The sequence below is a fragment of the Dermacentor albipictus genome, chromosome 5 (genome assembly GCF_038994185.2).
Source record: "Dermacentor albipictus isolate Rhodes 1998 colony chromosome 5, USDA_Dalb.pri_finalv2, whole genome shotgun sequence".
Lineage (NCBI taxonomy): Eukaryota > Metazoa > Arthropoda > Arachnida > Ixodida > Ixodidae > Dermacentor > Dermacentor albipictus.
In genome coordinates this window covers 116428112-116456020 of record NC_091825.1, presented here as the reverse complement: position 1 = coordinate 116456020, position 27909 = coordinate 116428112, and the positions used below count along the sequence as shown (strand labels likewise).

General features: G+C 43.9%; 2 protein-coding genes and 2 non-coding genes across 6 annotated transcripts; 3 read left to right on the top strand and 1 right to left on the bottom strand.

Moving 5' to 3' along the window:
• The first annotated feature begins 40 nt into the window (after nucleotides 1-40).
• Nucleotides 41-27796, top strand: LOC135916114 (uncharacterized). Of its 3 annotated transcripts, XM_065449353.2 has the most exons (13): nucleotides 41-480; nucleotides 1534-1699; nucleotides 4919-5012; nucleotides 6761-6823; nucleotides 9672-9757; nucleotides 12355-12518; nucleotides 13333-13395; nucleotides 14679-14723; nucleotides 18518-18547; nucleotides 18914-18943; nucleotides 19062-19091; nucleotides 24731-24769; nucleotides 27678-27796. In XM_065449353.2, the coding sequence occupies exons 1-13, from the start codon at nucleotides 322-324 to the stop codon at nucleotides 27690-27692; spliced, it is 984 nt and encodes a 327-aa protein (XP_065305425.1). In that variant the 5' UTR covers nucleotides 41-321; the 3' UTR covers nucleotides 27693-27796. The 3 variants fall into 3 exon arrangements, with proteins under 3 accessions (XP_065305425.1, XP_065305427.1, XP_065305426.1); XM_065449354.2 differs by lacking the exon at nucleotides 18914-18943 and having other exon boundaries at nucleotides 45-480; XM_065449355.2 differs by lacking the exons at nucleotides 18914-18943; nucleotides 19062-19091 and having other exon boundaries at nucleotides 42-480.
• Nucleotides 3119-3191, top strand: TRNAS-UGA (transfer RNA serine (anticodon UGA)). Its single transcript has one exon. It is a non-coding gene; the product is annotated as a tRNA-Ser (tRNA).
• On the top strand, nucleotides 3585-3657 carry TRNAS-UGA (transfer RNA serine (anticodon UGA)). The gene has a single exon. It is a non-coding gene; the product is annotated as a tRNA-Ser (tRNA).
• Nucleotides 26256-27190, bottom strand: LOC135916117 (26S proteasome non-ATPase regulatory subunit 9). Its single transcript, XM_065449358.1, has one exon. The coding sequence runs from the start codon at nucleotides 27062-27064 to the stop codon at nucleotides 26423-26425; it is 642 nt and encodes a 213-aa protein (XP_065305430.1). The 5' UTR covers nucleotides 27065-27190; the 3' UTR covers nucleotides 26256-26422.
• Nucleotides 27797-27909: the final 113 nt, after the last annotated feature.

Here is a 27909-nt window from a genome sequence, read left to right as displayed (position 1 = left end):
GTGTTGGTCGCGTGTACACGAAAGAGGTTTCGAGAGCTCTCATTAGTAGACTTTAATTTGCAATTTTTAATGAGAGGTGTCTAAATCGTAGTAGTCCAAGTCGCGACCTACTGTCCAAATGGTCTAAATCTGCGCTCCATAGGGTGGCGCCCTCTGCATTCGGCGAAAGCGATATTGGAAGCCGGAAACCGTCGGGTTTTGTTTTCGACATCACCAGCGGCGGTAGATTTGGCTTGCCTGTTTGCGAATTTTCGCCGTTTGTGTCTCAGTTCTTTGCATATTTTTTGTTTGGCCTGCTGTGTCGTTCCCCTCGTGTTTGAAATGAACCGGGGTCCCGACAAACCATTCGCGGCGCTGAAAGAAGTGGCCGCTCGCCTGGACGTTGAGATTCCCAACGCCGCCAACTCTCTCGAGGGTCCTCGAACCATTGCTGCCTGTACGAGTGCCAGGAAGGTTTCCGAAATGGCAACACTCCTTGAGGTGTGAATTAAAAACTTTCGTGCGCTCTATGATAACCTATCGGAATTTCGAGCTAACGTGCACACATTGGTTAGGTGCTTTCCGTTTGTTTACGGCCAACAAACATTCGGGCTTTTGAACGACAGAAAGCTGAGCTAGTTGGTAAGGATTCATAATGCAAAGAAGAGGTAACAAGCACGGATACAAGAGAAGAGAAGGGGATCACACGAACGCCGGCGTTCTTGTTGTCCACTTCTCCTGTGTCCGTGTCTGTACGCCTTACCCTTCTTTGCATTAGGAATTCAGGCTTTGGCCGTTTTGTGGGGCGTACTAATGGCAAAGTTCTGTCGGGTGTTGCAGAAGTCGCGGGGCGCGGTAGTGCCGAATTTAGCGTCACAAGTTGGCGGCTGGGCGTAAGTAAATTTATTCAGTCCTGCATTTTATTAGTTTTAACAACGTGTCATTATTTCGCATTATTGGCGGCGCCTCCAGGACACCAAAGCGGCAACGCGTGCGCCAACCCGTACTGGTCCGTGGGTTGGGGCTCGCTGAGGCCTTCACGTGCCATGGGGGTTGTAAGATCCAGCCAACTTTTTATGCGAACGCCCCCTGGAACGCATCGGCCTCCGCGGCCCCAACCCACGGGCTGCCCTGCTTTCAGCTTTGAACACCCCCTCCCCTCCCCCTCGCTATCCCTTGGTTGCCCTGGAGATGCTGCGCCGCCTCCTTTACTATAATCACAGGTGCTTGCCCCCTACTAATATGTAGCTGACCTTTTCGCCTTTTCTGTAGAACAGCAGGTCCTACGGTCTTGTGACTTCTTGCCTATTGCCCCGATGACACATGAGTGTTTTCTCAGCTTCCGCTCGAAATAATGGCTTAAGTTCGGAAGTACTGAGACGCAGTTATCAGGAGGCATATCAATTCTCTTAACAGATTTGATATTCTGTTACGGACAATACCACAAGATCTATTTACCATATATTGTTTGTCTTTGCAAAGAGCTGCTGGTATCTTTCAAGTTTACAGAGAATTTTACTACTGTACAGTGTTCTCATTCATTTTTTTTTTCAGGCCGAGGTAAAGCTAATTGAACTCAGGCTCGAAAAGGTCGTGAAGGAGAAATTAGCCTCAATTCAAGAACTTACAGAGTGCTTGAAACAGACAGACCGCGACAACAAAGATACATTGCAGAAGCTTATACCACTTGGTTTCAAAGTGCCTGATCACCTCTTGCCTGGTGAGTCCATTCAAACATTTCTTAAGGATTAAGTATAAACCCCATGCAAGCTATCTTTTGCGCAACGGCGACAAGCGATGTGATGGAGATGACTGTCACGTCTGCTCGTTGCCTACAAGTCGAACCCCCCATGCAAGCAACGATTTTGAGTGATGTCTCCCTGGTGTTGCCAGTATGACGGCTGCAAATATGCACCGAAACTGGTGCGACTCATTCTTTAATAATTTAAGTAGATGTGTCTTGCTCTAAACAGCAGCACAAAGTATTTATGAAGGTCTTTCCATAGGTTCTTATCCTTCCACGTATCCAAATTCGATTGTTCGCATGTTCTGTCTGACAATCGGTAGTACTTGACTGATGTACATCCAGTTCCAGCTTCATGCTATTGGCTAGTAACTCATAGTACTTCCGGATGATGAGCGATGAATTCTAGATTTCCAGAACTAAGCGATGGAGCGACAAGAATGAGTGATTGTAGGCATGACAGCCCATTTCATCACTCAATGTAGTCACTTGTCGCTGTCGCGCACAAGGTCGCTCTCATGGGGCTTGGGCTTAAACCCTACGCAAGCAATCTAGTGTGCAACAAGCAAAGCAATGGAGATGTCTGTCGTGCCCACCAATCGAACCCTATGCGAGCAACTATGTTGTACGATGTCACCCCAGTGTTGCCGGTACGAGGGCAGCAAGTATGCGTCGAAACTGGCATGATGCATGCACTAATAATTTAAGTAGATTTTTTTTGCTGTACAGAGCAGCATAAAGTATTTCTGAAGGTCTTGCAGAAGTTTTTTTTTATCTTTGCGCGTATCAAAATTTGGTCATTTGCTTCTTCCATGCGATAACCGGTAGTATGTCACTGGTGTGTACTATCGTGCTTAATGAGTTGCAACGCTGTAAGTTATTTCTATAATAAAAATAACAAGTGTCATTTTTTTTGTAAGTGGGATGCTACCAGTAATCGAAACGGCTTTCTGCAGTTTATTTGCATAGGCACCACCATGCTGCCATATGGACATTGTATGGCAGTGCCTGCACGCACTAAAAAGAATGGATTCTCATGTTGCAGCTCATATTAAGCATGACAGTACATCCCGCTCCATCCTCATGCTACTTGCTAGTTGCTCTAGTTGGCTTCTTATGATATGACTAATAAAATCGGGACCCTCGGTTAACCCCCTTTCTTCTCGTTTATTCATAACGAGGGTCTCGAATCCAGCTACATTGATGCCTTCAGGTAGCATATGTGGATTTATTGACCAGTTGCCTTCACCCAAAAAAGATCACGTTCTCGTGACGCCTGCAGCAAAAAGGACGTCCCACGTCCGCCGCCAAGGTCTGTGTGTGGTGGCGCTGGCTAACACTGCCAAGGTTGTGCTAGGACACATAAATACCCAAGAAAGTGGATGGGAAAACAGCGCCGCGGTAGCTCAATTGGAAGAGCATCGCACGTGAAATGCGAAGGTTGTGGGTTCGGTTCCCACCTGTGGCAAGTTGTTTTTCCATCCGCTTTAATTTCTATTCATTTATCGTTTCTCTATTTCATTTATTAAGCACAAGTAATTTCCCCTATGTTGTCCTTGGTGTCAATGTTTGTTGGCTTCTTATGATATGACTAATAAAATCGGGACCCTCGGTTAACCCCCTTTCTTCTCGTTTATTCATAACGAGGGTCTCGAATCCGGCTACATTGATGCCTTCAGGTAGTATATGTGGGTTTATTGACCACTTGCCTTCACCCAAAAAAGATCACGTTCTCGTGATGCCTGCGGCAAAAAGGACGTCCCACGTCCGCCGCCAAGGTCTGTGTGTGGTGGCGCTGGCTAACACTCCAAAGGTTCTGCTAGGACACATAAATACCCAAGAAAGTGGATGGGAAAACAGCGCCGCGGTAGCTCAATTGGTAGAGCATCGCACGTGAAATGCGAAGGTTGTGGGTTCGGTTCCCACCTGCGGCAAGTTGTTTTTCCATCCGCTTTAATTTCTATTCATTTATCGTTTCTCTATATCATTTAATAAGCACAAGTAATTTCCCCTATGTTGTCCTTGGTGTCAATGTTTGTTGGCTTCTTATGATATTGCTAGTTGCTCGTAGCACTTCTGGGTGACGAGCACCATCTACATTTCCGGATATTGAGCGATGGAACGACGAGGATGAGCGATTCGTTTGTGCAATGGCCCGTTTCGTTGCGACATAACTGATACATTATAGAAACAGAGCTGATTGGCAGATTATACACTATGGCATCAAGTTCCCAGGAAGCGACATTTCTTCAAACATTCATGTCTGTTGATTAGTGTATGCATAATTATGCAAGTATTAGCAACCTACTACAGTAACCTACCGAAGGTTGGGAAGTGTTAGATAAGAACTTCACTTTGAAAATATGCTTTTACAGAAACAGTGAGATTTTTCTAGCTTGCAAAACCTACTAAATGTATCTTTTTCATAATAATATGAAATGCAGTAATAACTATCATCATTAACTTAATTATATCGACCACAGCTACGGTGCAAATATGGCAGGCCAAAAATAAAAAAAACATTAATGTGTGCTTGCACTACTGTAATGTGCATGAACGCCGCAGGAGTGCTTTATGGTAAAGTAATAGTTTTGTGCAGATACAGTAACCTGCACTTCTACTTTAAAACGTTTAACAGATTCTGCACTGATGACCATTGTTGATCAAATTTTGCAACGATATCAGATTTTCCATCCATTAATAGTTTACGTGGCTCTTTGCTAGCCTGGTTTATCTAAAAGAACAAAAAATAAAACTGTAGGAGGAGGAGGGAAGTGGTATTGCTGGTTTTTGGCAACTATAATTTGGTACAAGCAAGGCAGACAGCAAGGCCAAGTGTTTTATAGAATGATGCAGGCCAAATGTTCAATCTGGTTGGCGAACTTGAGTGAAAATAAAGCAGTGGTAAATGCAAAATCTTCATATCAAGTAGGATTATAGCATTAGGAGATAAGCTCTTTTGTTGTCTTTCCTTTCTAACTTGCAATTTTGGGCTACAAACGTATAAAAATGTTATTGATAGGGCCACACCGCATATCCATCGTTCTTATCAAGTTGCTAGAATTAAAATGCAGGTGATTGCACGTGCAAACTTTGTCAGAAGTAGTCCTCCGTCAGATGTGCACTTTTTCACTTGCGCATAGTAATCTTTCCTTATTTTTCCTGTGAACTCCTCATATGCTCACGTTATTGCAGCCCTGCAGAACCTCTCTCTGGAACCTCTGAAAAGTGATCAATTCACAGCCGAAGAAGCAGCTGATGACACACTGGAAGATTCGGCCTGCTCTCTGTATCCTTAAATTTTTTGGTAACCTTTCTTTGCTCTACATCGAACATATTGCTCCATTTTGTCTTCTGCCTCTTGACTATCGTTTTGTGAGTGTACAGTGTTAAATTTCGATGACATTGACACAATACATATATATATATATATATATACATATATTCAAATCTCAACTATGGCCCGTGGCTTTTTTTGTACACTTTCAGTTCATTTATCATTTCTACATTTCAGTTAAAAAGTCAGCTTTATGTGTTGGTGTCCTTATAAAACTCGGGTCCCTCTCTTCCCCTTATATATATATATATATAGGTGTTTTCTTCAAAGTTCAGCATGCAGGACCCGACGTAACATATGCAGGAAAGAGACAACAAACTTTTTGGAAGATTGCTTTACTTAACGTTTAACGTTTTCGGCTGGTGTACCAGCCTTTGTCAGAGTACAGTAACGCATGTACAACACATACACAGCTTTAAAGGCATCGTATCACGAGCAGAGGGCGCGCTATCTACACTGACTAGACCATACACTGCGCATCCTAAATCATTATCATTGTGCATTATAAATGATTATCAATGACAGGCATCTTGGAATATACAAAAAATGAAATGCAGATGTGTTCACGATACAATACATACAAACATGACTCAAGTAAGTGCCAGCAATTACCATGATTATGTGTAGTGAGAACAAAATGACGTACATATGCAGATACAAAGGCGCGATGTTTAGCAGGTGGCATCTCTAAGTGCAACCTCAAATTATCTAAAAATTAAGATGTTAAGCGTACAACTTCGAGCCACAGCGACATACGTCAAAAAAGCCACATGTAAAAAAAGACAGAAAAAGCGCTGAAATCGTGTGTACGCTGTGTGGGAAGTGTATATTTGTGCTCAATCTAGAGTTAGACAGGTTAGTTTTCCTTTGGTTTCATTTATTCCGGATGAAACAGTGTTAAATTAGTGAATCGGGTAAGATTCACGAAGCTCGCGGTCATGGTTGGTGTGGAATCCAGATTCGAGTATTGTTACTTTGAGATTATTAAATTATTTAATATTGCATTTATTTTTGCTCTTTGTACTGTTCACGTGAACCAGCCATAATGACTTGGTAATATCAGGTGCTTCCGAATTGCAGTAGCTGCTGCGCTGTCACTCCATTTGGCACGCACGCTACGCACAGCAAAGCGCTAGAGATCTGCAGCTTTTCTTGTGCTATATTTAGTGAGACTTGCACTTCTGGCAGTTTGTAGCTGGTTGTTCTAGATAGTTGTATGAAGCAGCAAGTTACATTGTAATAATACCTTCATAGCAACAAATTCAGCAAGCATATAGGGATTAACATGTCTGGCCTTTTTGATGTGACAAGTTCTGTATTAGTACTGTTTTAATGGGAACAACACAAACCTACAGAGAATAACATGTAATTCTCTATAATTTAGCAGCTGTAATTTAGTTGCTGACAAACGTTTAGTTGAACAAATGGCAGGGTCTTATTAGGAAGAAGTTGCAATCCATAACTGTTTGCTATAGTAATAGAATATAGCAAACGAAACGGCAACAAAGTTCTTGAAGTTAGTGGTGAACAATGCAAATAAGTTTGCTTGATGCAGCAATTGTAATTTAGCTTTCTCGAAGTAGTGAGCTTTCCATTGTAAGCTTATTTGTAACACTCCGGAGGTATATTTTGATAGCCTCACAAGTTTTCCTTTTCTTGCTTGCTTTCTTGCTGCTTCCTTCCTTAATGGCTAGTTTCAGATCACGTATTGTGACAAACTTGGAGCCTGCATTCAGCAAAGCAGCTGGTGGATCATCGCAGCTGTAAGTTGAATATCAGTGCGTCTTGAAGCTCGTCATTTCAAATTCCTGGTTCTTGTGCTTTTCCGCATAAGATCCCAAGTTCATGTACACCGTGACACGTGCGGTTAAAAGGATGCTCCATGTCAGCCGCCGTGGCCGCAAACGGCGTTGCCTAGCACTCCCAGGACTAAACTTTTGCACGTAACGGAAATGCGCAAGGAAGTGGATGAGAAGATGGCCGCCATGGTAGCCTAATTGGAATAGAACTGCGCACATAATGTGAAAGACACCAGTTTGGCTCCCACTTGCTGCACATTCTTTTCGTCCTCCCTAGTTTCCATATTCCTCATTGTCTCCACATTTCAGTTAAGCATAATTAATTTCTTGTGTGCTTTATCTGGCTTGATTGGCTTTCTTTGTACAGTTGTAACTGAAATCATCATATAAACGAGTTTGTGCCATTTATTTGAGACATTTTCTAGTGCTTGCGTGTGTCTGAAAGATTGGTGTATTGGCTTGATAACTCAAGAAAAAGTCCAAAATTGTTGATTGCTAGCAAGAAATCACTAGTAAGGTGCGACTTGCATTTTCCTTTTTATATCTATGTTCATGGATGTGTAGGAGTGTGTGCTGTGGATTTATGGCCCTGTGACATGGTTTATTTTCATTTTCTTACTACATATATCTTTTTTATATTATTTCTGTTATGCAAAAAGGAGTAGCCATCATCATTATAGGGTGACTACATCACTTTTATTTTCATTTCAATAAAAATAAAAGAAACACTGAAGAATGCTGCTGTTGGTGCTTGGCCTTCACGGTGCATTGACAACTGCATTTTCTTATGCATAAATTTTATTATGTAAACCACGCAACATGAAGACAAAAAAATGGATGTGGGCAAGATGAGCAGTAAACTAAATTCTTAAAGCGAAATTTTCGTGAAAAGTTGCAGCAGAGTATGAAAACTTGTACAAAAATATGCAGGCGTAGTGGAGATCGGGGGGCTAAAGATTGTGTTAACAAATCTTGATGCATGAGTAATAAGGCCATTAGAGAAGCTAGCTGGTCTTGTGCATCCAAGTAAGTTGTGCTAGACAGACTCGTGCATCCTGTGTAGCACAACTTACTTGAATACATGATGCATGATCTACTGTTGCTTCAGAGAACAAGGTGCATATGATTATGAGCTATGTATTACTGCACATGGCTCAGTGCAAAGTGATCTTTACTATGTGAATCCTTGCTCGTGCAGAATGGCAGCACAGCGTATAATAGGTTTTTATAGACCCGCCGCGGTTGCTCACTGGCTATGGTGTTAGGCTGCTGAGCACGTGGTCGCAGGATCGAATCCCGGCCACGGTGGCCGCATTTTGATGGGGGCGAAATGCGAAAACACCCGTGTACTTAGATTTAGGTGCACATTCAAGAACCCCAGGTGGTCGAAATTTCCGGAGTCCTCCACTACGGCATGCCTCATGATCAGAAAGCGGTTTTGGCATGTAAAACCCCATAATTTTTAATTTTTAGGTTTTTATACATACATGCAAGGGCTGACACACTTCTGCTCATGTTAAAGGGCCCCTGAACCATCCCTAGAGCTTGCTGAAATAACATTGTCTGCACGTAGCATACGCTGCTGTGAACATCTCGGCCAAGTTTTGATGTCATGTGCAGTGCGTGGAGCTCGCAAGCGGAGCACAATCTCGCCTTTCTCTCAAACATTCTTTTCAATAGAACCCTGCACCTTATTTTCTTCTGGACACTTTATTTCATAATAAAGCAGCTTCCCATGCGCAGCTGCTATTGGCAGCTGTGGTTGGCTGTGTAGCGTAGATACAGCGGCTGCTGTGGGATGCTGCCACGAGTCCACTGGCTTACCGCGTTTGTCTTACGTTTAACAAGTCGTAGGCACCAGAATCGGGAGTGGTGATGTCTACGTTAACATCCAAAATGAAATTTGAACTGTGCGCCACGGTGACATCTAGAATGCAGAGCATTGTGGGCGCGCCCCACTCTGGCATAGCCGTTGCGGTGCAAGGCATTGAAGATGGAACAAGAGCACAACGGAGGCGGTGTTTGATTGCCAATAACTCCGCTTCTGCTGAACACATTGAAGTACTTTCTCTGGCACAGTATTTCTGGAATAGCCTATTTTCACTTCAAGCGCCTTTCTCCACTTTGATAAATAGTAATTCAGGGCCCTTTTAAACCAAACTGATCTTCGCACTTGAGCAGAGCTGGGTTGATCTTTGCCTATTTTTTATATGTGAGGTGGCCCCTGGAGAAAGGAATGACATACTGCCCCTGTGGTCGTTCTGACACTCAATCTCAGAAGTCATAGTATCGGCAAAACCACACTATTCTTAGCTGCCAAATGGTGCCATGGTGCTCGTCCCTTTTTTGGTACTGTTGGAGGCACTACCTAGTTTTGACATCATTTGTTGTCCCTTAGAGGCCCCTTTCAGGGTATTACATAAGGGGGGAAGGGTGCAAAGGCATCAGTAAACACTATGGTCCTTACTATACAATGGTTAACTTATCAAATGGTAAACGATAACAAAAAAATCTAAAGGAAATTGGCGGGCAGCCATTGTGCTTGTTGTTGCATCACAATAAGCATGAAAAGTTGTCCAGATTTTGAGGAGAGAAACTGTTGGTGTTCGTTTGAGTGAAACTGTAAGCTCCCTGCTGCATTTTCAGGAACATCTTTGGTTCTGATATTGATAAGAGCATTGTCTAGCAGCTGGCTAGGCCTACTTGCCATGTTCAAGAAGTACTGCATGGCACTTTGAAGCTTGCTACGCAAATGCCAACCAGCACTTGACTGCGTGCTGCTGTGTAACTTTCTTTGATTTCTTTTATTCAGCCACAAGCCAAGTCAAGTGCCTTCACATTTGTCTACGTCACTACAGCGAACTTTGAACTCTAAGCCTGCGAGCCGGACTCCACCTCGTAAGTCGGTTGCTGTAGCATGCCAATGTCTGTGGCTTAATAGCCTTAGAATTTTACTTAGTTAAAGGTTGCCGTCTCTAAATTTCAGTCCTAAAGCACCGCCCAAGAACTGTTTAGCTTCAGAAATGTTTGTGGTGGTTTCACGTGGTCATTCACTTCTCAGTGTGTTTATCTACAAAACAAGCTACATTGCACAAGCAGCATAGCTACTTAGGCTAGATGCAAAAAGTTCGTCTAAGTGTGCCTTCGACCCTTGTAAATGGTCGTGAATTTCTAACAGTAGTGTTAAAGAATTGTGAATGGATTACTAAGGAATGCTGTATGGTCAACTGAAGAGAAAAGTGTAGTGGTCATGGAATGATTCACAAGTGCAGAGATCCTGACATATATATATATATGTTATGGGATAGTTGCGTTAGCCGATAGCCCAGTGGCTACAGTGTTACGTTGCTGAGCTTGAGGTCACAAGTTTGATCACGGCCGTGACGGCCACGTTTAGATGGGGCAAACGTGCAAAAATGCTTGTATACTTAGATTTAGGTGCACATTAAAAAACCACAGGCAGTAAAAATCAGTCCGGAATCCCGCACTTTGGCTTGCCTCATAGTCAGGTCATGTTTTTGACGTGTAAAACTTTAGAATTTAATGCGTTTTGTTGTTCATGTCACAAGTGATTAATTAGCACCAATGGTGCTGCACCTTTTTCTTTTTTTCATGTGTCCTTGTGTTTACTTTATTTCCTTGTTGTGTCTAGCCGCACGTTTTTGTGTCATTGTAGCCAGTGTGGGCAGGAACTATGTAAGCCAAGCATTGACAACCTCATCTGAAAATGCAGTAGTGATCGGTTTTTACTGATTTTGGGGTGTTTCTGACTTTTTTTTTTTATGTGTCCTTTTATATGTATTTGCAGTTCCTTTGACTTTTTTTGTGATGTATTTTTTTTAATGAGCTTTGGCTGCATGTCAGTGCTTGTGATGCCCACTTTGCTGTACTGCCATTGTTTGTAGCTTTTTTATGTTGAGTGCACACAGGTATATGCATCATGAGAAGCTCACCCAACTTTCTATATTAGGGCAATGCCTACGCCATATATGTATTGGACCCAATGGCTTAGTGGCTGCCAAGTCCTGCCTCCGAGCCCGAGAGGTTCAGTTCCTTGCTACAGTTACCGTATTTTGATGGGGTAATAGGCAAAAACATTCGTGTGCTGCGCGTTGGGTGGACTTTACAGGGACAATAAAGAAAACATTATTTTAGCAGTATTAGTAAATTACGTTATACAATACAAAGTAAGCTACACTGAGCGAGAGAAAAGGCTTGGTAAGCCATAAGATGCCTGAAACAAGACAGGCGGTGATGTCGGCTTCATATGCACCTACTTCTAGTGACATCATAGATATTGATGCCGTCTGCCGGGGCCTAGTTAAATTTTTTATTGGCAAAGATGAACTAGGTTATACTCTGAAAGAGCCAAAGACCAAATGTGTCAAAGCTTGAGCACTTTTAACTGGGCCACAGCAACCCGAATGCGAGAAATACTTCTAAGTCTGGGATGTTACACAGATGTAAGCTGGGGCTCCAGCATGTAAATAAAGAAATGGAATGTTCACCTTAATTCTTTTTCTTCTAAATAAACCTACTAAAGCAAAATAGATGAAAATAGGAATGGTTTTGAAACAATACCATTTCATCCGGAACTTATTTAGTGTTTGTCTTTAGTGGCCCTTCAAACAGGTGGTCACAATTTGGGGCCCTCCACTACCACATTTCTTGTAGCACACCATGCAGCTTTGGGATGTTAGAACTGCGAATTTTAAAATTTGTGTTGGTGAGGTAGCAGGTTCATTGCCCCACTGTGGCAGCCAAATTCCTGCTGGTGTAGGATGCAAAAAAGAAATGCGCAGCAACACTCACCTAGGTGTGTTAAAGAGCACCAGAAGCTAAAAAATAATCCATAGCCCCTCCACGAATGCTATCCTTCATTAGCTCAGGGTTCTTTTGGGACATGCAACCTCACAGACTGCTCGAGTAAAAGATTTGTGGTGCTTGTTGCATTAACACATGTAAAACGTGCTCATTGCCCTGTTTGTATGGTTTTGTCTACCAGCATTAGAAAGCTTAATCATTGCTTTCTTGTTTCTTTTGCCTTCTTCTCTGTATACGATGTCTTTCCTGTTTCCTGCATTTGACTGCTGAGTGCTGTGGAAAAAGCCAGTAATGCAGGCTGCACTCTTAAACAAATGTACACTCTTTGGGGTGTATTTTGCCACACAACAATAATCGTCATCTGTCTTGCTTGCGTTTACTTTCTTGAAAACGCTGCACTTGCTACTTTCCTGTCGAGAATGCTCTATCATGCTGATTACGCACATGCTCTTGGTGACTTGGAAGTATCGGGCTCGCAGCGTTAAAGGAAATGCGGGCAAGACAGATGATGATTATTGTTGTGTGGCAAGATACGACCCAAAGGGTGTAATTTTGCTTAAGAGTGTGCCAGCCTTTCAAATATGCTCAAATAAATTATCACTTGTGTAGGTGGGACACATTGCGCTGCGTGTTGGTGTCTAAAATGTGTCTCACGTCCCGTTTGCATTAAGGTTCCTTCCGGGGCAGCTCCAACTTGAACAGGTACCTTGAAGAGATTGACGACGAGGATACGGTAACTTTTATGAACTACAAGCGGCCAGCTTCTCAGACAGCCACCAAACCGGCAGTACATTCTGGGACATCTGTCGGGGAATCTGCAGCACCTATGCAGAAGGTGAACTCTGTTGTATATAAAGGCGCCAGTGCGCAACTTTGTTGCGCACTGTCAGCCTTCTGGCGCTGACAGGGTCAGTCATTGCCAGCCACTCCCCTCCACCTCCTCCACACCACTCCGCCTCCTAGAGGTGCCAATATGCTTGAACACACAAAACTGAACTCTTGGCCCACACTTTAGCTCAAAATTTCAATTTGAAATCACTGCCTCCAAGTCCCTTCCACCAATAGTGGCCGCCATTTTGGTGTGCATTGTGTGACGTCTGGAAGTTCAGGGCCACTGCTGTCTTCTACTCTGAAACATTTCATAAACGCACTTGATGGCAGAACAAGGGTGCTGCCATTGATTTGTGCTTGCAAGTCTTTCACTCGCATGATAAACGCAGCACAAGTCGGGGAACGCATGCAAAAAACTATCTTGGGCGAACCGCCAATGACTCCTGGAGATTTACATATTTCCAGCTTGTGCACAGTACACAAATGTATGGCCTTCCAAGATTTTCTTCCGCTATCCCAAGGGAGTCGTAGCTGGGGGTGTGGTTTGATTTTGTCACCAATCAGTTTTGCAGACTGCTGTATGGTTCAAAGGCATATATTAAAAAAAATTCACTTACAAATTTTCTACCTCATTAAATGCGCTCAATTTTTGTCCCCTTGCTGTGGGACGCATATGGTTTAACATGCAGTGTGTAATTCAAGCTGAAAAATTTGGTGTCGCGGTCCTTTTAAAAAAATTTGATCATTTAGACATGCGTACCACTGCCATCGTTACTTATGCCGTTATTGGTTTTTATGGCTCTTGTCTAAACTTGCAGAGGATTGAATTTGAATCACTGAAGCAGTCGTTGCTAGCCGACACCTTCACTTGTGGAATGCAGGTATGATATTTTTCACGAATGTCCTCATATACAATTTAAAAAAAACTCGCTGCCTTTCCACTCTGTAAAGGATGACCAGCGAAGCTGTGTATGTGGGCCCCTTAATGGCTAACTGCACCTCCACCGTGGATCGGCCCTGCGTTGCACTATATTCTGGATCAGTGCACGTACAGGGGAATGCTTAACGCCTGCTTCACCTCCGCCACGGGTCGGCCTGGTATTGCAGTATCTTTGGGACCGGCCCACGTATGGGGAATTTTGTCTACTCATGGACACAGTCCTGGGGAACTAGCCTTCAACAGCTTCACTGTAAAATTGGTTACGTCCTTGTGTTTCTTAATTAATGAATGTTGATGACGAATGGGGGAGCACTGGCATGCGCGCGTCTTGCAGTAGCACCGGGGGCGCCAACGAGCCAGCTGTGGAAGATGACGCTGAAGCCAGTAGTGATGATAGTTTTGTGTTAACACACGGACACTATCCTGGGGAAGGTGGACCTTAACAGCTTTGCTGTAAAATTTTAAATTCTCGTTTTATAGTGGGAAGCAGTTGTTCTATCCCACAATTCACTGTGAGCAAGACATTGTGCACTGTCAAATATCAGATTGGATCTAATATGAGATTGTTCTCCCTAGCCTCTTCTTTATCCTGTTATAGACTTGCTTCAGTTTGAGAATTATCTTCTTGTTGCTAAGTGGCTTTACTACTTTTCATTTTGAACATAGTTTAGTGAATTGGCCGAAATTGAAAAACTGCATAGTCGTGCATTTTTTTCGTTTGCAATACCAAATCTATTGAATTAGTCTTAAAAAATTGTTTTAGATTAGAATTCTCCAGCTTGTGTGACTCTGTTTCACACAGACACATTGTTGAATAAGGGGAAGTTCGGGCAAATTTTATGCAACTTATTAGGAAGGGATAAGAGCTTGAGATGTGTGGGCATACACCCAAGAGCATTGCAGGCTTTGCCCTTGAGGCCTAACCTAAATGATTATCCAGATAAAACTGCCATTTTATTAAATGGCAGGCAGCTGCTGATAAAAAGGCATTATTTTGGCACTCTGCTTCTTCCACATGCTTATAATGATAAGCTTTACAAATGCACAGCTTTTAATTTACACATACCAGCTACAATGTTTTGGGTAATGATGATAGAAACATAAATAATGTCTAGCTCTACCTTTGTCAACAAAATTGATTGGTAGTGGACGCTCTTGTCTTTCTGTGTCTGCCTTGTTTATTTATTTTTTACTTTCAATCACAAACAGTGCTTCTAATTTCAGCCTCTTCCAAGGACACCTGAGTCTACAAGGAGCGCACTTGGACAGGTGACTGTTTCAGCTTTATTTGATTTGGTATCAACTTTGTTTTTCATGATGCAAGACTCTTGCACCTGCAGCGACTAGAACAGAGAAAATCGCTGCTGCTGCTTGCATCGAACGTCATTTTCTGTTGAAAGCTTTCACATGTGTAGTTGAGGGCATGGTTTGCATGAGCAATGCTAAAGATCCTCTGGCTGTCAGTATTCACCCCTGTATTGTTACAATGAAATGACACAAAACCAATCAAATGTTATTTATTTAAAAAGAGAGTAAGTAGCATGCTTTGTGATACTTAAAAAAAGTTGTGTGTTTAAGATTGCTTAGTCTGCAACATCAGAGATGCCAATGCAACATGTCATAAAATAGTAATCAGCCGAGAAGCCCCTAATTGATGCCTTCGAGAAACAATTGTAGGGCGCATCCAAAGATCAAAATAGGTATACATGCCCGGTTTGTCGCAACAGTCACAAGAGTGAGGGATTGCATCAAAAGAGCGTCTAGGGAAGGAGAGATCACATAGTGACCACCACAGACGGGAAGCTCCGAGGTCAACGTGACATAAATCGCAGTAGCTGGTCCCAGGCAAACAAACTTGACGACACATAAATGTGGTGGCAACTCAGTGTTCAGGTCAGGTACAGAAGGGGGTTTCAACAATAGAGGATCAGATAAGGAGTCAACGAGGGCAGAACAGGTGCTCAGGAAGTCACGGCCAACGATGACATCATGGGGACACTGGTGCGGGATGGCGACTTCTTGCATGCGCAGTACACATGCCAACGACGCAAAGTGTACCACCGTTGGCAATGTGAACGACAGGCGATGTGGCGGGCATGAGAACCTTGTGGAGACGACGAGAAAGGCGAACGTTCGTGACAGATAATTGCACCCCTGTGTCAATGAGCACCAAAACAGGCACTCTGTCCACTTCTACGTCCAAAAGGTTTTGTCGGGTAGCCAGGGTCAGCAGAGGATTTCCAGGTTGGTTGGCCAATGCAGCATCACCTCTGAGACCTACACTTGTCAGCTGTCCGATGATGGATGGTGACGGTATGGCAACAGTGAACGACAGGGCACTGCAGAGCGAAAAGACTGGTTCTGTGGGGATGGCGAGCACTTGTGGGATGGAGTCTCTGCAGAAATATTAAAGCATGGTGTGTCATTGCAAGCATGAAGTGATCAGGACTGACTGTCTTCCAGGCGGTAAGCATATGCCGAACGAGGTGACAAAGGTGGGCGGTAGCGACAATGACAGGAAATATGGCCTATCCCATTGCTGTTGAAGCGCATTGCCTGTCATCACGCGTATGTCACTGGTTTGGATTGCGGCATCTGGGATAGGTTGATTGTGGATGGGGAGGTCAATTGTGGGTGTGGAAGTCTAAAGAAATTCTCAACCACAGGGTGACATACAGATGGGATGGCGCCTGCATTTGCCAACTCTTTACGTACGACTGCTTGAATCAACAATACTGCCGAGTGGGACACATCGTTAGAATGGACCTGAGGAACAGACAGAGACATGGCCTCAATCTCATGCCGCACAAGACGCAGCAAGTATTCAGTACCAGGCGGCTGGACTTCCTCACACGTAGCAGTGGTGTTAGGAAGCCACACAAATCGTTTTGTGAAACGACCGCTCTTTGCTTCTTAAAAGCATCAGCACTCTTATATAAAAGGCCAGCACTCCTTATATAGCAGTAAATTGAACAAGTAATTGGCGATGCCATTGAGTATGTGGCTTACTTTGTCAGCTTCGGCCATTTTGTTGTCAGCCTGCCGGCACAGAGCCAATACGTCCTGAATGTACATGACATACAGTTCAGTTGATATTTGGGCCGGGCATGAAAGTTCCTTCCTGGTGGCTCGTAGGTGTCCGAGTGGATTCCCGAAGAGCTCCTGCAGTTTCTTCTTGCAGACCCAACTGGTCGACACCTGCTCGTGTGTTTGGATACAAATACGGGCCGTTCCCTTGAGGTAGACAACATTAGCCAGCTTGTTGGTTGAGTCCCACCGGTCGTTTTTGCTGGTTTGCTCATATTCGGCTAAGCAGTCTTCTACGTCTACGGTGTCAGTACCGGAGAAGGTGCCAGGGTCTCAGAGTTGGGTCAGGACAACCATTCTTGTGGTAGCCGAGGCTGAGCAAGCGGGCCTCTCAGTCGACATGGTTGTATGTCCCACAATACGTCCACAGTGAAGTCCTGTGGTGTCCCTCAGATATACCCCACACCACCGTGAAGGATGTTTTGGTGGAGATGTCAAAAAGGGTTTACATACGATATTTACACAATGGCAGCAAGTGGCGCGATAACAAAGATGGCTGGCTGGGGCACAGCTCGTTCTCTTTCATGTCTGTTATACGACAACTTTTTCCTCTTCATCAGCAGGATAGGTGGCTCATAAAGAGATGCTAATGTAGAAAGTTCATTGTGATATATAGTTTACATGTTCACTTTGTGAGCTTTATCAGCAGTCGTGTCTTGAAGCGGAAGTAACAGACAACTGTTAGATTTGAAATTAGATGCTTAATTCACCAGGAAAGACGAGTGGGAGCTGACACAAAGAGTTGGCCTCCTATTTCATTTGCAATGGTCGAAAGCAGTGGAGAAGTAATCGAACCCCCATCCTTTCTCGAGTGTATTGCACCGCTAAGAATTCCGAGGGCGCAACGCAACACGGCCCGGAGTTGGTAACGCTTGCGTTTTGGGTGGCTTCATTTCTGTGGACAAAAGCCTGTGCATCATCAAAGTTCCCAGCTGCTCGTGTGTTAAAAAGCAATGGCCGTTGTTTTTTTTTTTCGTTTCCCCAGAAATTCGTTTCTTTGGATTGCCCAATTACAGTTAAACTTCGTTATATCCCATAATGGTTAAATAATTATTCACTGATATAGGCAGGAAACATTTTAGATTGTTTGTTATATCCGATAATTCCTTATGTCTGTGTTCATTATATTGAGGTTTGACTATATTCATATAATCTTATAATCCCTTTGGTATGAGAAACAGCCAACATTAGCCATAAATGCAGCGACTTTGAATGCATGCAATCTGCCGTTGATTTCTGGCAAGTGTAAGTGGGGGATAAGTTCTCTCTGTGGTCCCGTGGCCGGGAAGGAAACCAAGCTACCTGGTTTGGCCCATGAGGCCCCAAGCGGCGCGATAAGCTACCTGAAGTAGTTCTTTTTTATATCAAAACTGAAGAGAAAAACACCACCATTTACTGCTCGCTAGAAGTGACACATGACCTAGAATGCGCAGGTCTGCATGACCTTCAAGGTTACGCGGTACCCGTGGTTGCCCATGGAGTGCCGAAAAATCTTGGAGGCAACATGCTGGGACTTTCACCATAGCCACTGTAGTGTTGGTGCTGCATGCCATGGCTGTCTTCAACACTTTGAGAACAACCTTGACGGTTACAGTGTTCTTCACCTGTCGCTGTGGTTGCTCTGCAGATTGCACAAAGCTCTGATTATTCTGCTAACTTACCTGGTTGCAGCACTCTTGCTTTTTTGGTTGCACTTTTTAAGCAATAGGATGACCTAAAGTTGCAAGGAATGCTATACATAAGGGATAAACATTCTTATTGGAGTAGTGCTATCATGGTCAGACCTTTGTTGCATATTACATTTAATCTCCGCGAAGCGTAAAGCAGGGTACAAGTTCTAGGGTGTGTGCAGATATTGCTTGCATAGATTGGCCACAGGGGTTTGCCTAATGATTGGAGTACAAGTTAAAACTTGAGCTTTTTGCGAGAGGCAAGGCATCCCTGAGAGTAGTCTCATTTCCTTCTCGTTTTTACAGTCCAAGGAGAGCTGCCCGCCAACCGCACAGGTATGCATGCTGATTTGACTCCTTTAGAAACCATAAAGTATGCGTTAAGGCTCTAAACTTGTATTTCGTCAATTTTGACACTTGGGGTGCGATCTTGTATGCGTTCCAAAACAGAACGGAGGCGGTTTGTTCCACCGAGCCGCACACGATTGGTCAATTTGAACCGTGATGAATGCCATGACGTCGATTGTGCCGTGGTATCTGCTGTCAATCATTCCGTGTCGTTGGCTATCGGACGAATGCAATGGAACGGACCGCCTATTTCGCGACGTAAAGAACGGACCGCCTCCGTTCTATTTTGGAACGCGTACAAGATCGCACCCTTGGTTTGCGCTGCATTCAGAGTGTCACTGTTGTTGCGCGCAGGCACCTGACTATGAGGGGCTTTTATTTGAGGTATGTCGCATTTTTGTGATGATGCAGTTTTAATGCACACATTATTATGCCTTGTTCAATCCCCACAAGTTGGAAAAACTTTAAATATTAAGTTGGCATCTCAACCTTCCTTTTCCAGTTGAAGGAACGCAGAACCGTGAAAGCAAAGGTATGAATTTTTCTTTTTTCTTTTTTTTGCTTTCGGTTATGCAGATCACCACTACTCATAAGCAACAAAGAAGAGACTTTGGTGCGATTACACCAGCATTCTGAGCAACATCCTATGAGCATCTGTAAACTGCAAAAAACAGTGATGTTTGCCGACTCTGTGCTATGGAGGCCACATACTAACAATAGCTTTATGTGTGGAGTCTGATGTGCCTTCAATTATCTGCTGGACAGGCTGGTTGTCAGAAACAGTCATCAGTGTATCACTCTTTCACTCTTATGCATCCTTCTCTGTTTTAGTACTGTAATCTGGAAAGAAATGTCTTTCTACACAACTTGCTCGTGCACGTTGTAAAAGGTTGCTGTTCAGGAAGTACCTAAAACTATAGAACTTGGGGAAAACCTGAGAATGCAGCGGCCAATACATCACCGTCGAACTTGGAGAGAAATTGTACAATGCGCCATCCAATCATGTTCGCTCACTTCCGCTACTACACGGCAGAGGCAAACTTCTTTCACTGAGTTTTTTTTCAGAGACAATGTTTTGAAGCACGAAGGACGCGCAGTGTGGTTTAATGGACAGAACTTGAACAGAATTCCTAACTTGTCAACAAATATTGGCATTATTTACTTTGTCCTGTAACTCGTATTGTCGTAGCTAAAGCAAAACAACTGCATTCTACACATTGGGCCACTATGCCGACTCACTGTTTCTGTGCCAAATTTTCTCTAAGAGGCTTTATGTTTTCAGGCACTGCTGGAAAAATCATCAGCTTAGTACAGAATCATTATAATGAGCACTACATACCTTACACGTAAAGAACAATTCCACCACGACTTTCACTCGTGCTTAAACATAAGGTCACTATGAGCTGTACGTATAAAGCATGGGTACACAAATTGAGACAAAACCAACATGGCAACTCACAACTGACTGCTTGGTCAACCAAGAATTTTTCATTCCAGTCACATGCCCATAACATTGTTATCAACTTTTGCTGAGCCATAAACTCAACTGATCTCTGTGTCAGCCCTTCTGGTAAACTTACCAAGTTTCCCAGACTAGCTTTTTTATTTCTTTAGAGAGTCGTCTAATGTGCCTAAAGAGAATGTTGAAGTTAGTTGAGTCACCGACAACATGTGGCAGTGACCATCACATGCACGGCTTTTCAGCAAAGCAGTTTACTTTCTACAGCGATAGCTATTATGGGCTCACTGCCTTAGTTATTTTGATGTTTGCGAGAGTTGCCGTTGAATGTTTCAGGAGTCCTAGAGTGTTTTGCAAGTTCATAATTTAAATAAAAAGCTGCAGTTCCCCGCTAAGATTTTTAGACCTCTAGATTGCCAGTTGGAAGATTTTACCTCCCAAACAGTCTGCCAAAGCTCCAGCAGAGAATAATATTGTGCCTGAAGAGAACAGTTGCGCTGCCAGCCACTATTAATGGCTGACACTGTGCTGTTCAGTCTAGCCGTAAACCAGCTATGAGGTGAAAGAACTTAAACAGGACCAGCAGTAAGAAATGAGAGGCAGGATAGGAAAGAGGAGGGAAGTGAAGTGTCTTTTAATCTTCACCACTTGTGAGCACCACCTTCACAAATGCCGACTCGTACTCGACTTGCCACTGAATGAAGGTTTCTAATTGAAAAGAGATTGCTCGCAGGCATTTGCAAATATTTATTCCACCCAATACTGCACAAAACTGTCGCATATTATTGCATCACTGCTTAGCATTGTAGGTGAAACTGCAGCTTATTCGTCATCATCATAATCAGCAGAAGCCTATTTTTATGTCCACTGCCACCATGAAGGCATCTCCCAGTGATCTTCAATTACCCCTGTCTTGCGCTAGCCAATTCTAATTTGCGCCGGCAAATTGTCTAATTTTATCACCCCACCTAATTTTCTGCCAAAGATTCATGACCGCCAGTCAGCCTCTAGAGTCTGCAGGAGTATGCTTATCTAGGTCAATTAATTGCAGGGGAACCTGAACATGAGAAGGAAATTTAAAGAATAAAAATGTGTTAGAGCGCATACGGTAGGCATTGCCAAATCCTCACTGGGAGCTTACCAATATAGTTGAAAATAAGAGTGCAATTATTGCATTGTACCAGAGCTAACATATGGGGCAGAAACTTGGATGTTAACAAAGAAGCTCAAAAACAAGTTAAAGGGGCCCTCGAACAGTTTTCAAGCCACTGTTTTTTGGTCGCAGGTTGCGTAGATTGATGGTTAAAGACATAAATGAACAAGAATGGCAGTGACAGGCTTAGCAAGTTCGAAGTTATTCAGCTGAGTGACTAAAAAAGTATCACAAAAAAAAAGGGCGTGCCATCAACTGAAATTTGTGTGATCTTCTGTTCCCGTTCCTCTCATTCACCGACTTAAGGGGACACTAAAGGCAGATATTAAGTCAAGCTAAAGTGATAGATTAGTGCTTGGGAATCTCCAAGGTGTCAATATTATCGCGAACAGGGCCTTAATCACCGAGAAACTGAGGTAAATGCGGGGCATGATTTAGAGCCTCCCCCGGGAGATTCAAGCTCTTGCCCGATGACGAAAGCTCTCCTCTATTAAACTTTGTCACTAGTACTCAACCACTAAATACAAAAAACATCACTATTGTATTAGAAGACAAAAATAAAATGCTACTTATCCAGTTCTATTTCATTTTTAGAAAAAAGAACTAATTGAAATTACCCTGGACAACGATGTGGGCGGTCGAAATGTTTCGTTCTTGCTCGACTCTGCGCCGCCCATGCTTTCGCGTTTCAGCAGTTTTGTTATCGCCTAGTGCTGCGCTGGTTTTGCTGGCTCGCGAAACTCGCACAAACTGCAAGTAGCAGAGAATTCAACTTCCATGTTATGCCGCGGGTTACTTGAACGGTTTGTGCCACTTGACCAAAAAGCAGCTGCAGTGGCAAATCCACTGCTCTGTCTTGGCTTGGGGCCGCCATCTGTCAACCACTGTTTTACTCACCGATGGCAGCAAAGGGCAGTGATGGGGTATGCAATGTCACCACTCTCTCGGTTGGGTGGCAGGAGATTTGGATTTCGAAAAAGGTATTCGGACCATTCAGATGCAATTTTCTCGTAAACTAAGCCCTTTCTTTGCACGAAACAAGCATTGCGAGGTTTCTGGAATGGTATTTAAACAGTTCACGTCGACTTCTTATTTCCTTTAGTGTTTCATATTAGTATAACTAGAGGGAATCTGGCGCTGCGATCGTTCAACCATCATGGGAGTGATGGGAAGTACAGGCAATGGATTGGTTGACTGGCAAACTAGCCTACAAATATTTTTGGCAGTTTTGGTTTCGCTCCAAGTGCAATGCCATAACCTGCAGTGGGACAGTGCAATGCAAAGCTCTCTGCCTTTGCTCTTTTGCTCTAAGTGGCAATAGTGTGCTGGGCCAGCGGTTGGGACGACGTTTGTGTCGCGGTGTGGTGTCGAAGCCCTGACGAGATAGCGACGGCATCGTAAACGTTGAAAGAACATGTTTTGATCGTTTGGACCTTGGTTTAAGTGTGTTAGGTTAGCGCTGTAGCGTTACGTGCTTTATGAAACTTCAGAATAGGAAAAAGAAGGTACTACAGATACAAGACATAGACAGTTGTACTTCTAGTGACTTGACAATCAAATTTTATTGAGGGCTTCATTATGCATTGCTCGTTTATGTGCTCATTGAAACGCGTGTTTTAGGACTTTGAAAACACAAACTTATTTGTAGTAGGAAAGTATGCTGCTTCCTGGCTGTAGTCTAGTGTCGCAAAATAGGTAAGCACAAAGCCACGCCGTAACGCATTGGAAGTGGTCCGTCAGCATAAAATAAAATGAAGCACTCGTAGGAGGCCTCAAGCATCCCTGCTAGCAGTGCAGCAGACGTGCTTAAATGTACTTGATGATGTTCAGCAATCGTGACAGCCGACACAGCCTTTCGAAAGAGCGAGAGAGTTCGCAAGTGCCTGTCGTCAGCGAGAAAAGCCTCGCGTTCGCAGCGAGCAGACGTCGTATAGCAGACATTTGCAGCATTCCTCTCAAGGGCGCAACACTTTCTCACAATGCAAAGTTTTTATTTCCATGAATACTTGATGAGTATCTTTATATAAGTACATGCATGGTTGTTGCTGTTGTATAAGTAAATAATTATTCTCTGGCGTTAAATCAGGAATAATGGAATAATCCATAATGGAATAATGGAATAATCAGGAATAAATCAGGAATCAGAATTGCACAAGAATGCATACCCTGGTGTGTCCTGGTGTAAATCATAGTAAACCGTGCTTCAATCTCAGAGTCATGCAAAGTTTATGTAACGTGTTGCGCATTATATAAGACACTGCAGAAATAAAATTAGATTTTGCGCGATAATATTTGAGTATAGTTTCGTTTACTGCGCCACAAGCAAACGCCGCTAGTCTAAAGATCGAAGTCAATCCGAAGCCTGTACTTCCCATCATTCCCATGTAGGTTGAGGCAACGCTCAGGAGAACCCCCGTAGACACTAGCGCCACATTTCCCTCTCGAGTACTTATTTAGAAACTCTATGCTTTAACCCCTTGCTGCCAATGGTAAGAGCCTGAAGTGCCTGCGCAGTGGAATTTCGCACTCTGTGGTTGCCAATATGCTCTATGTTCACGAATTCCTATTACTCTAGTGTTTGACAACTCTGGTTGAGCAACCTGGAACTGCACAACATCTCTTTTCTTCAGTTCAGCTCTGTGAACAACAAAAAGGGTGCGGCAACGATGATGCACTGGGGTGAAAAACCTGTACCACGAGAATGTGTAAAATGAGGCAGTGATGCGATAAGGCTGCTCAAGAGCGTAGAAAAGCGATAAGAGAAGCTTTTGACCTCGGAAGCCGGAAATATGCCACCAAAACAGAGGCAAAAGAACAGCCAGCGCCCTTACCTGGTTTTGCGGTTGTAGTGATTTGCTTTTATGGCCGCGTCTGTTTTCATCAGTATAGAGATTCCAGCAAACAAAAATAACATCATTTATTAGTGTATGATGTTTTTGCTGCAATGCAGTGGTTACCTGCAACTTAGCTTTTAAGCAATCGCGGAGGAGCGAGTTGTGACATCGATGATGGTTCTGGTGAGTGCCACTAGGCGATAGTGGGTTTAGCAGCGATGTAGCGATTTGGTTGCGTGATTAAAATATTCAATATTCATCACTGCTTTAATCTACGCTAGAAGCATCTCGCAACCGTCATTCTATGCAACCCGGAACAGAAAGATTGTTGTTTGGAAATGTGTTCGAGGGCCCCTTTGAGATTGCACAAACAACGGTGGAACAATAAATGTTAGACTTAACGTTAGGAGACAGGAAGAGAGCGGTGTGGATCGGAGAGCAAACGGGGATAGCCGATATTATAGTTGACACTAAGAGGAAAAAATGGAGCCCAGCAGGCCATGTGATGCATAGGGTGGATCGTTAACGAGTTACAGAATGGGTGCCAAGGGAAAGGAAGCGCAGTTGAGAATAGCAACTTATGACTCTTCACTTATATATAACACAGGCTACCCTTGTTGTGAAGTGTGCCACTATCATCCTTGCAGCATTTTGTGTCATTTTCTGAAAGCATTTTTTTCTTGACTGGAACGAGTAAGACCTTCACCTCCTCTTACTGCTTGCAGACGCCTGAGCTTACAGACTACCTGCCACCAGCACTGAAGGTAACACACTGTACTTTATTTTTGTGTCTCTCCGTTTGCACATATTTTCCGGGTATCATTGCCGCATGAATCGCTTCAAGAAGGAAACATGCACATAACAAGTAGAAAGTGACTGCACAATCCTTCAGTGTCTTATCGATGGTTAAGCTTTGTTTAATGCTGGTCATGTCATGCTTCACAATTAAGGGAGACCATGAGCACTGTAGCCTTCGTTCAGTCTTGTTGCCTCAAACAAGCGCTATAAGAAGCTCACTGCAAATGGTTAGTTTGAAACAATGTTTGGCGTAGAAGTCAGTACATCTTTTTTGTCAATTTTTCCGATATCTAATATGGTAGGCAGCAGTTAAACGCTGAAGAAGGTACCACTGACGGGTTAATGAAGCTAGTGCACAAATTATTGTAGCTCACAGTCAAGCTGCTACCTAAAATAAGCACAGCATCAAAATAAGCAAGCAATCAAAACCATAGCTCACTGCGTTATTTAGACCTGCAGTGAATGTTAAGAAAGTAAAATATTGCAACGAAACAGGTCACTTACTCCACGTACTTTGAAAATATGCACGAGATAAGCTTTAAGGTTATATTTATTTATGAAACTCCCGGCTAATTTGTACTATTGAAGTGCAGCATGCATTCCTCTTCAGCTGCATTCTTTGGGGTTTCAATTAATTTTCAACACTATTTTCAACCAACTTGCAAAGAAAAGTGAAATGGAAACGCTGAATGTGGTGCAACATTCAATGATATTAACCAAACTGGGCTGACAAGAAGTCATCTTTCTTGAAATATTTGCTGCACACAACCATTTTATCACTCACATTCTGTAGATTTATAACTTTATTACCAGTAACTTTAATTTATTATCCTCAAGAAAGATGGTGCAGGCCTACATTCAACAATTTTGCACAGTTTTTCCATTCTGGCACATTGCACATCAGTATCATTTTTGTGCGTTGAGCCTTTGACGTTATTCCAAAGAGCATTGAAACACCTTGGCAACCACATTGGCCGAGAACCCACCACCACCACCGAATGGCTTTGAAGAATATCTGTGCGGCGATGACAGTGTAGCTTGAAGGTGCTTGCAAATGTATTGTGCCGTAAAGGCATGTAGATGATGTTCTGCATTGCTATATGCATGTTTCTTTAAACCTACTGTGTAATGGCATTGCACTGAAGCTGACACTTAATGCTTCTTAACGTTTCACGTGAATTCCATCTATATTGGTGCACAATGCATCAACTCGATGCAGCTTTGACACGTATGCTTAGGCGGGTATTAGGAAACAATACTCTTTTTTTTTTTTGTGACAGGACGTCTGATGCTATAAATGATGTCCTTGGGAATTTCTAATGGCATTCTACGTGTTGATGCTCTTTAAAAGTTTCGGTATAACTGACAACATTGGAAGTGAATGCAAGGAAAGTACCTAACTTCAACAAACAGCCTTTCGTTTTTTTTGCCCTCCTCGATCAAGGCACGCACTTACTGTTCCACAAGCCGCACTTTTAATTTCGGAAAGTTTACAAACAGCACGCGCTCGACGCAGACGACACACGGTGTACTACGTGCTGCTTTTAGACAGCAAAGTTGCCTTCAGACCTCCCGCCGACACTCCAGGGGGGCCGTCACGCGCAAAATTTCTGCCGCGATCACTCGGGGACAGGCGGCGTTGACGACATCGGGAGAACAGTGCAACCGAGCAAGCCCTTGCCGTGCCACTGTTTGGGCGTCAGTACCGCAGGCACGGCGTCCGCGCCACGCTTCACCAGCACGTTGACGGGCCTGCCCACGCTGTGCTGTACGACGGCGGCGATGTCAGTCAGGTCCTTGAAGTTTTCGGCGTTCACGGAGCCGAACTTGACGATCTTGTCGCCCGCGCTGAGTCCGGCGACGTCGGCGGGCGAGCCGTTCTCGACCTTCCCGACGACGGCAAAAGGTTGCGCTGCCGGTCCGCTGCCGTGCGCGACGTTCTGCTGCTGCTGCGTCACAGTCGCCGGGCCGCCGTTGTTGTCGGCACCGTTTCGCGACAGCTGAGCGTGGTAGGCGTGCAGGCTCTTCTCGATGTCCTTCATGATCGCCTTGTGGTCGTTGAGCAGGCAGATGATCCGGTGTCGCGCGTGACGAACCTTGTAAACGTCGATGTCGGACCGCGGGTAGCCTTCGTTGTCGACCAGGGGTTCGTCCATGCCGATCGAGTTGGCGTTCAGTATCTCGTGCTGCGCGCTGATGGCAGCCTCGACTTCGAGCTTGCGCTGCGTGAGGCGCGACAGTAGTTGCTTCTGGTCCAGCATGTCTAGTTTTAGTTATTTACGTCGAGGCGACGAGAGATAACTACGGAGACCGTATCCGCTGCATCATTCTTGCACGCGGCTCGAGAAGTGTAGTGCCCGCCATTGCGTGATGTCCGTGTCAATGGGAAATCGCAGGAAATTTGTCTCGTGATATCGGTTGTCAGTTTCAGTTTCGTTTTCAGCGTAGTTCACAGGGTTCATATGCCGCACCTGGAACCGCAGATCGACAAAACTAAAGCCCCTCCATTCACGCGCCACCGCCGCTTTCTGGTCGGCGGAAACGCGTATGGAGGGGCTTTAGACAGAGCAAGCTACTCGCTGACTAATGTTTTCGCTGGCCATGTGCTCAATCGCACTCGCCGGCACACTTACTCCCAATCGTAGTTACCACACCCATTCAAACTCGTACTCGCATTCACTCACTCACACACGTACCCTCACTTGCCGACAGTCATTCACTAACGCTGTATCTCATTTCTGTGAAATGTGTGGAGCTAGCATGAGTTGGTGTACTTGTGAGCAAGTATACCCTAACACCCAACTTGTGTAGCGTGATCTGGGCTGGGTTTAATTTCGTTATGCAGTCGTGAACAATTCTTTTTTTCCTTTCCAGGAGAACGTGCCATGATGAAAGCTGTTGATGCGCCTGCCAAGTCCAGTACCACTTTTTAATTAAGTTCTTTTTTATATATTTTAGCTACCAAAATAAAGTTTTATACAGTTGGTTTTAAAGCGTGTAGTTTTTGTAGTCTTCTGCATTTTCATTATTTTATTCCCCTAGACCGAATGTCTCCCTTCTTGCTACATGGGGTTTTCATTATCAATTAAGTTTCCCCATTTGTGGA

Excerpts from the sequence above, each read along its gene's own strand:
- LOC135916117 (XM_065449358.1), bottom strand. The coding sequence starts at position 27,064 with ATGCTGGACCAGAAGCAACTACTGTCGCGCCTCACGCAGCGCAAGCTC.
- LOC135916114 (XM_065449353.2), top strand. The coding sequence starts at position 322 with ATGAACCGGGGTCCCGACAAACCATTCGCGGCGCTGAAAGAAGTGGCC. Across the intron at positions 6,824-9,671 it reads GCTGGTGGATCATCGCAGCT|CCACAAGCCAAGTCAAGTGC; the intron begins GTAAGTTGAATA and ends TCTTTTATTCAG. Across the intron at positions 18,548-18,913 it reads GCTGCCCGCCAACCGCACAG|GCACCTGACTATGAGGGGCT; the intron begins GTATGCATGCTG and ends TGTTGCGCGCAG.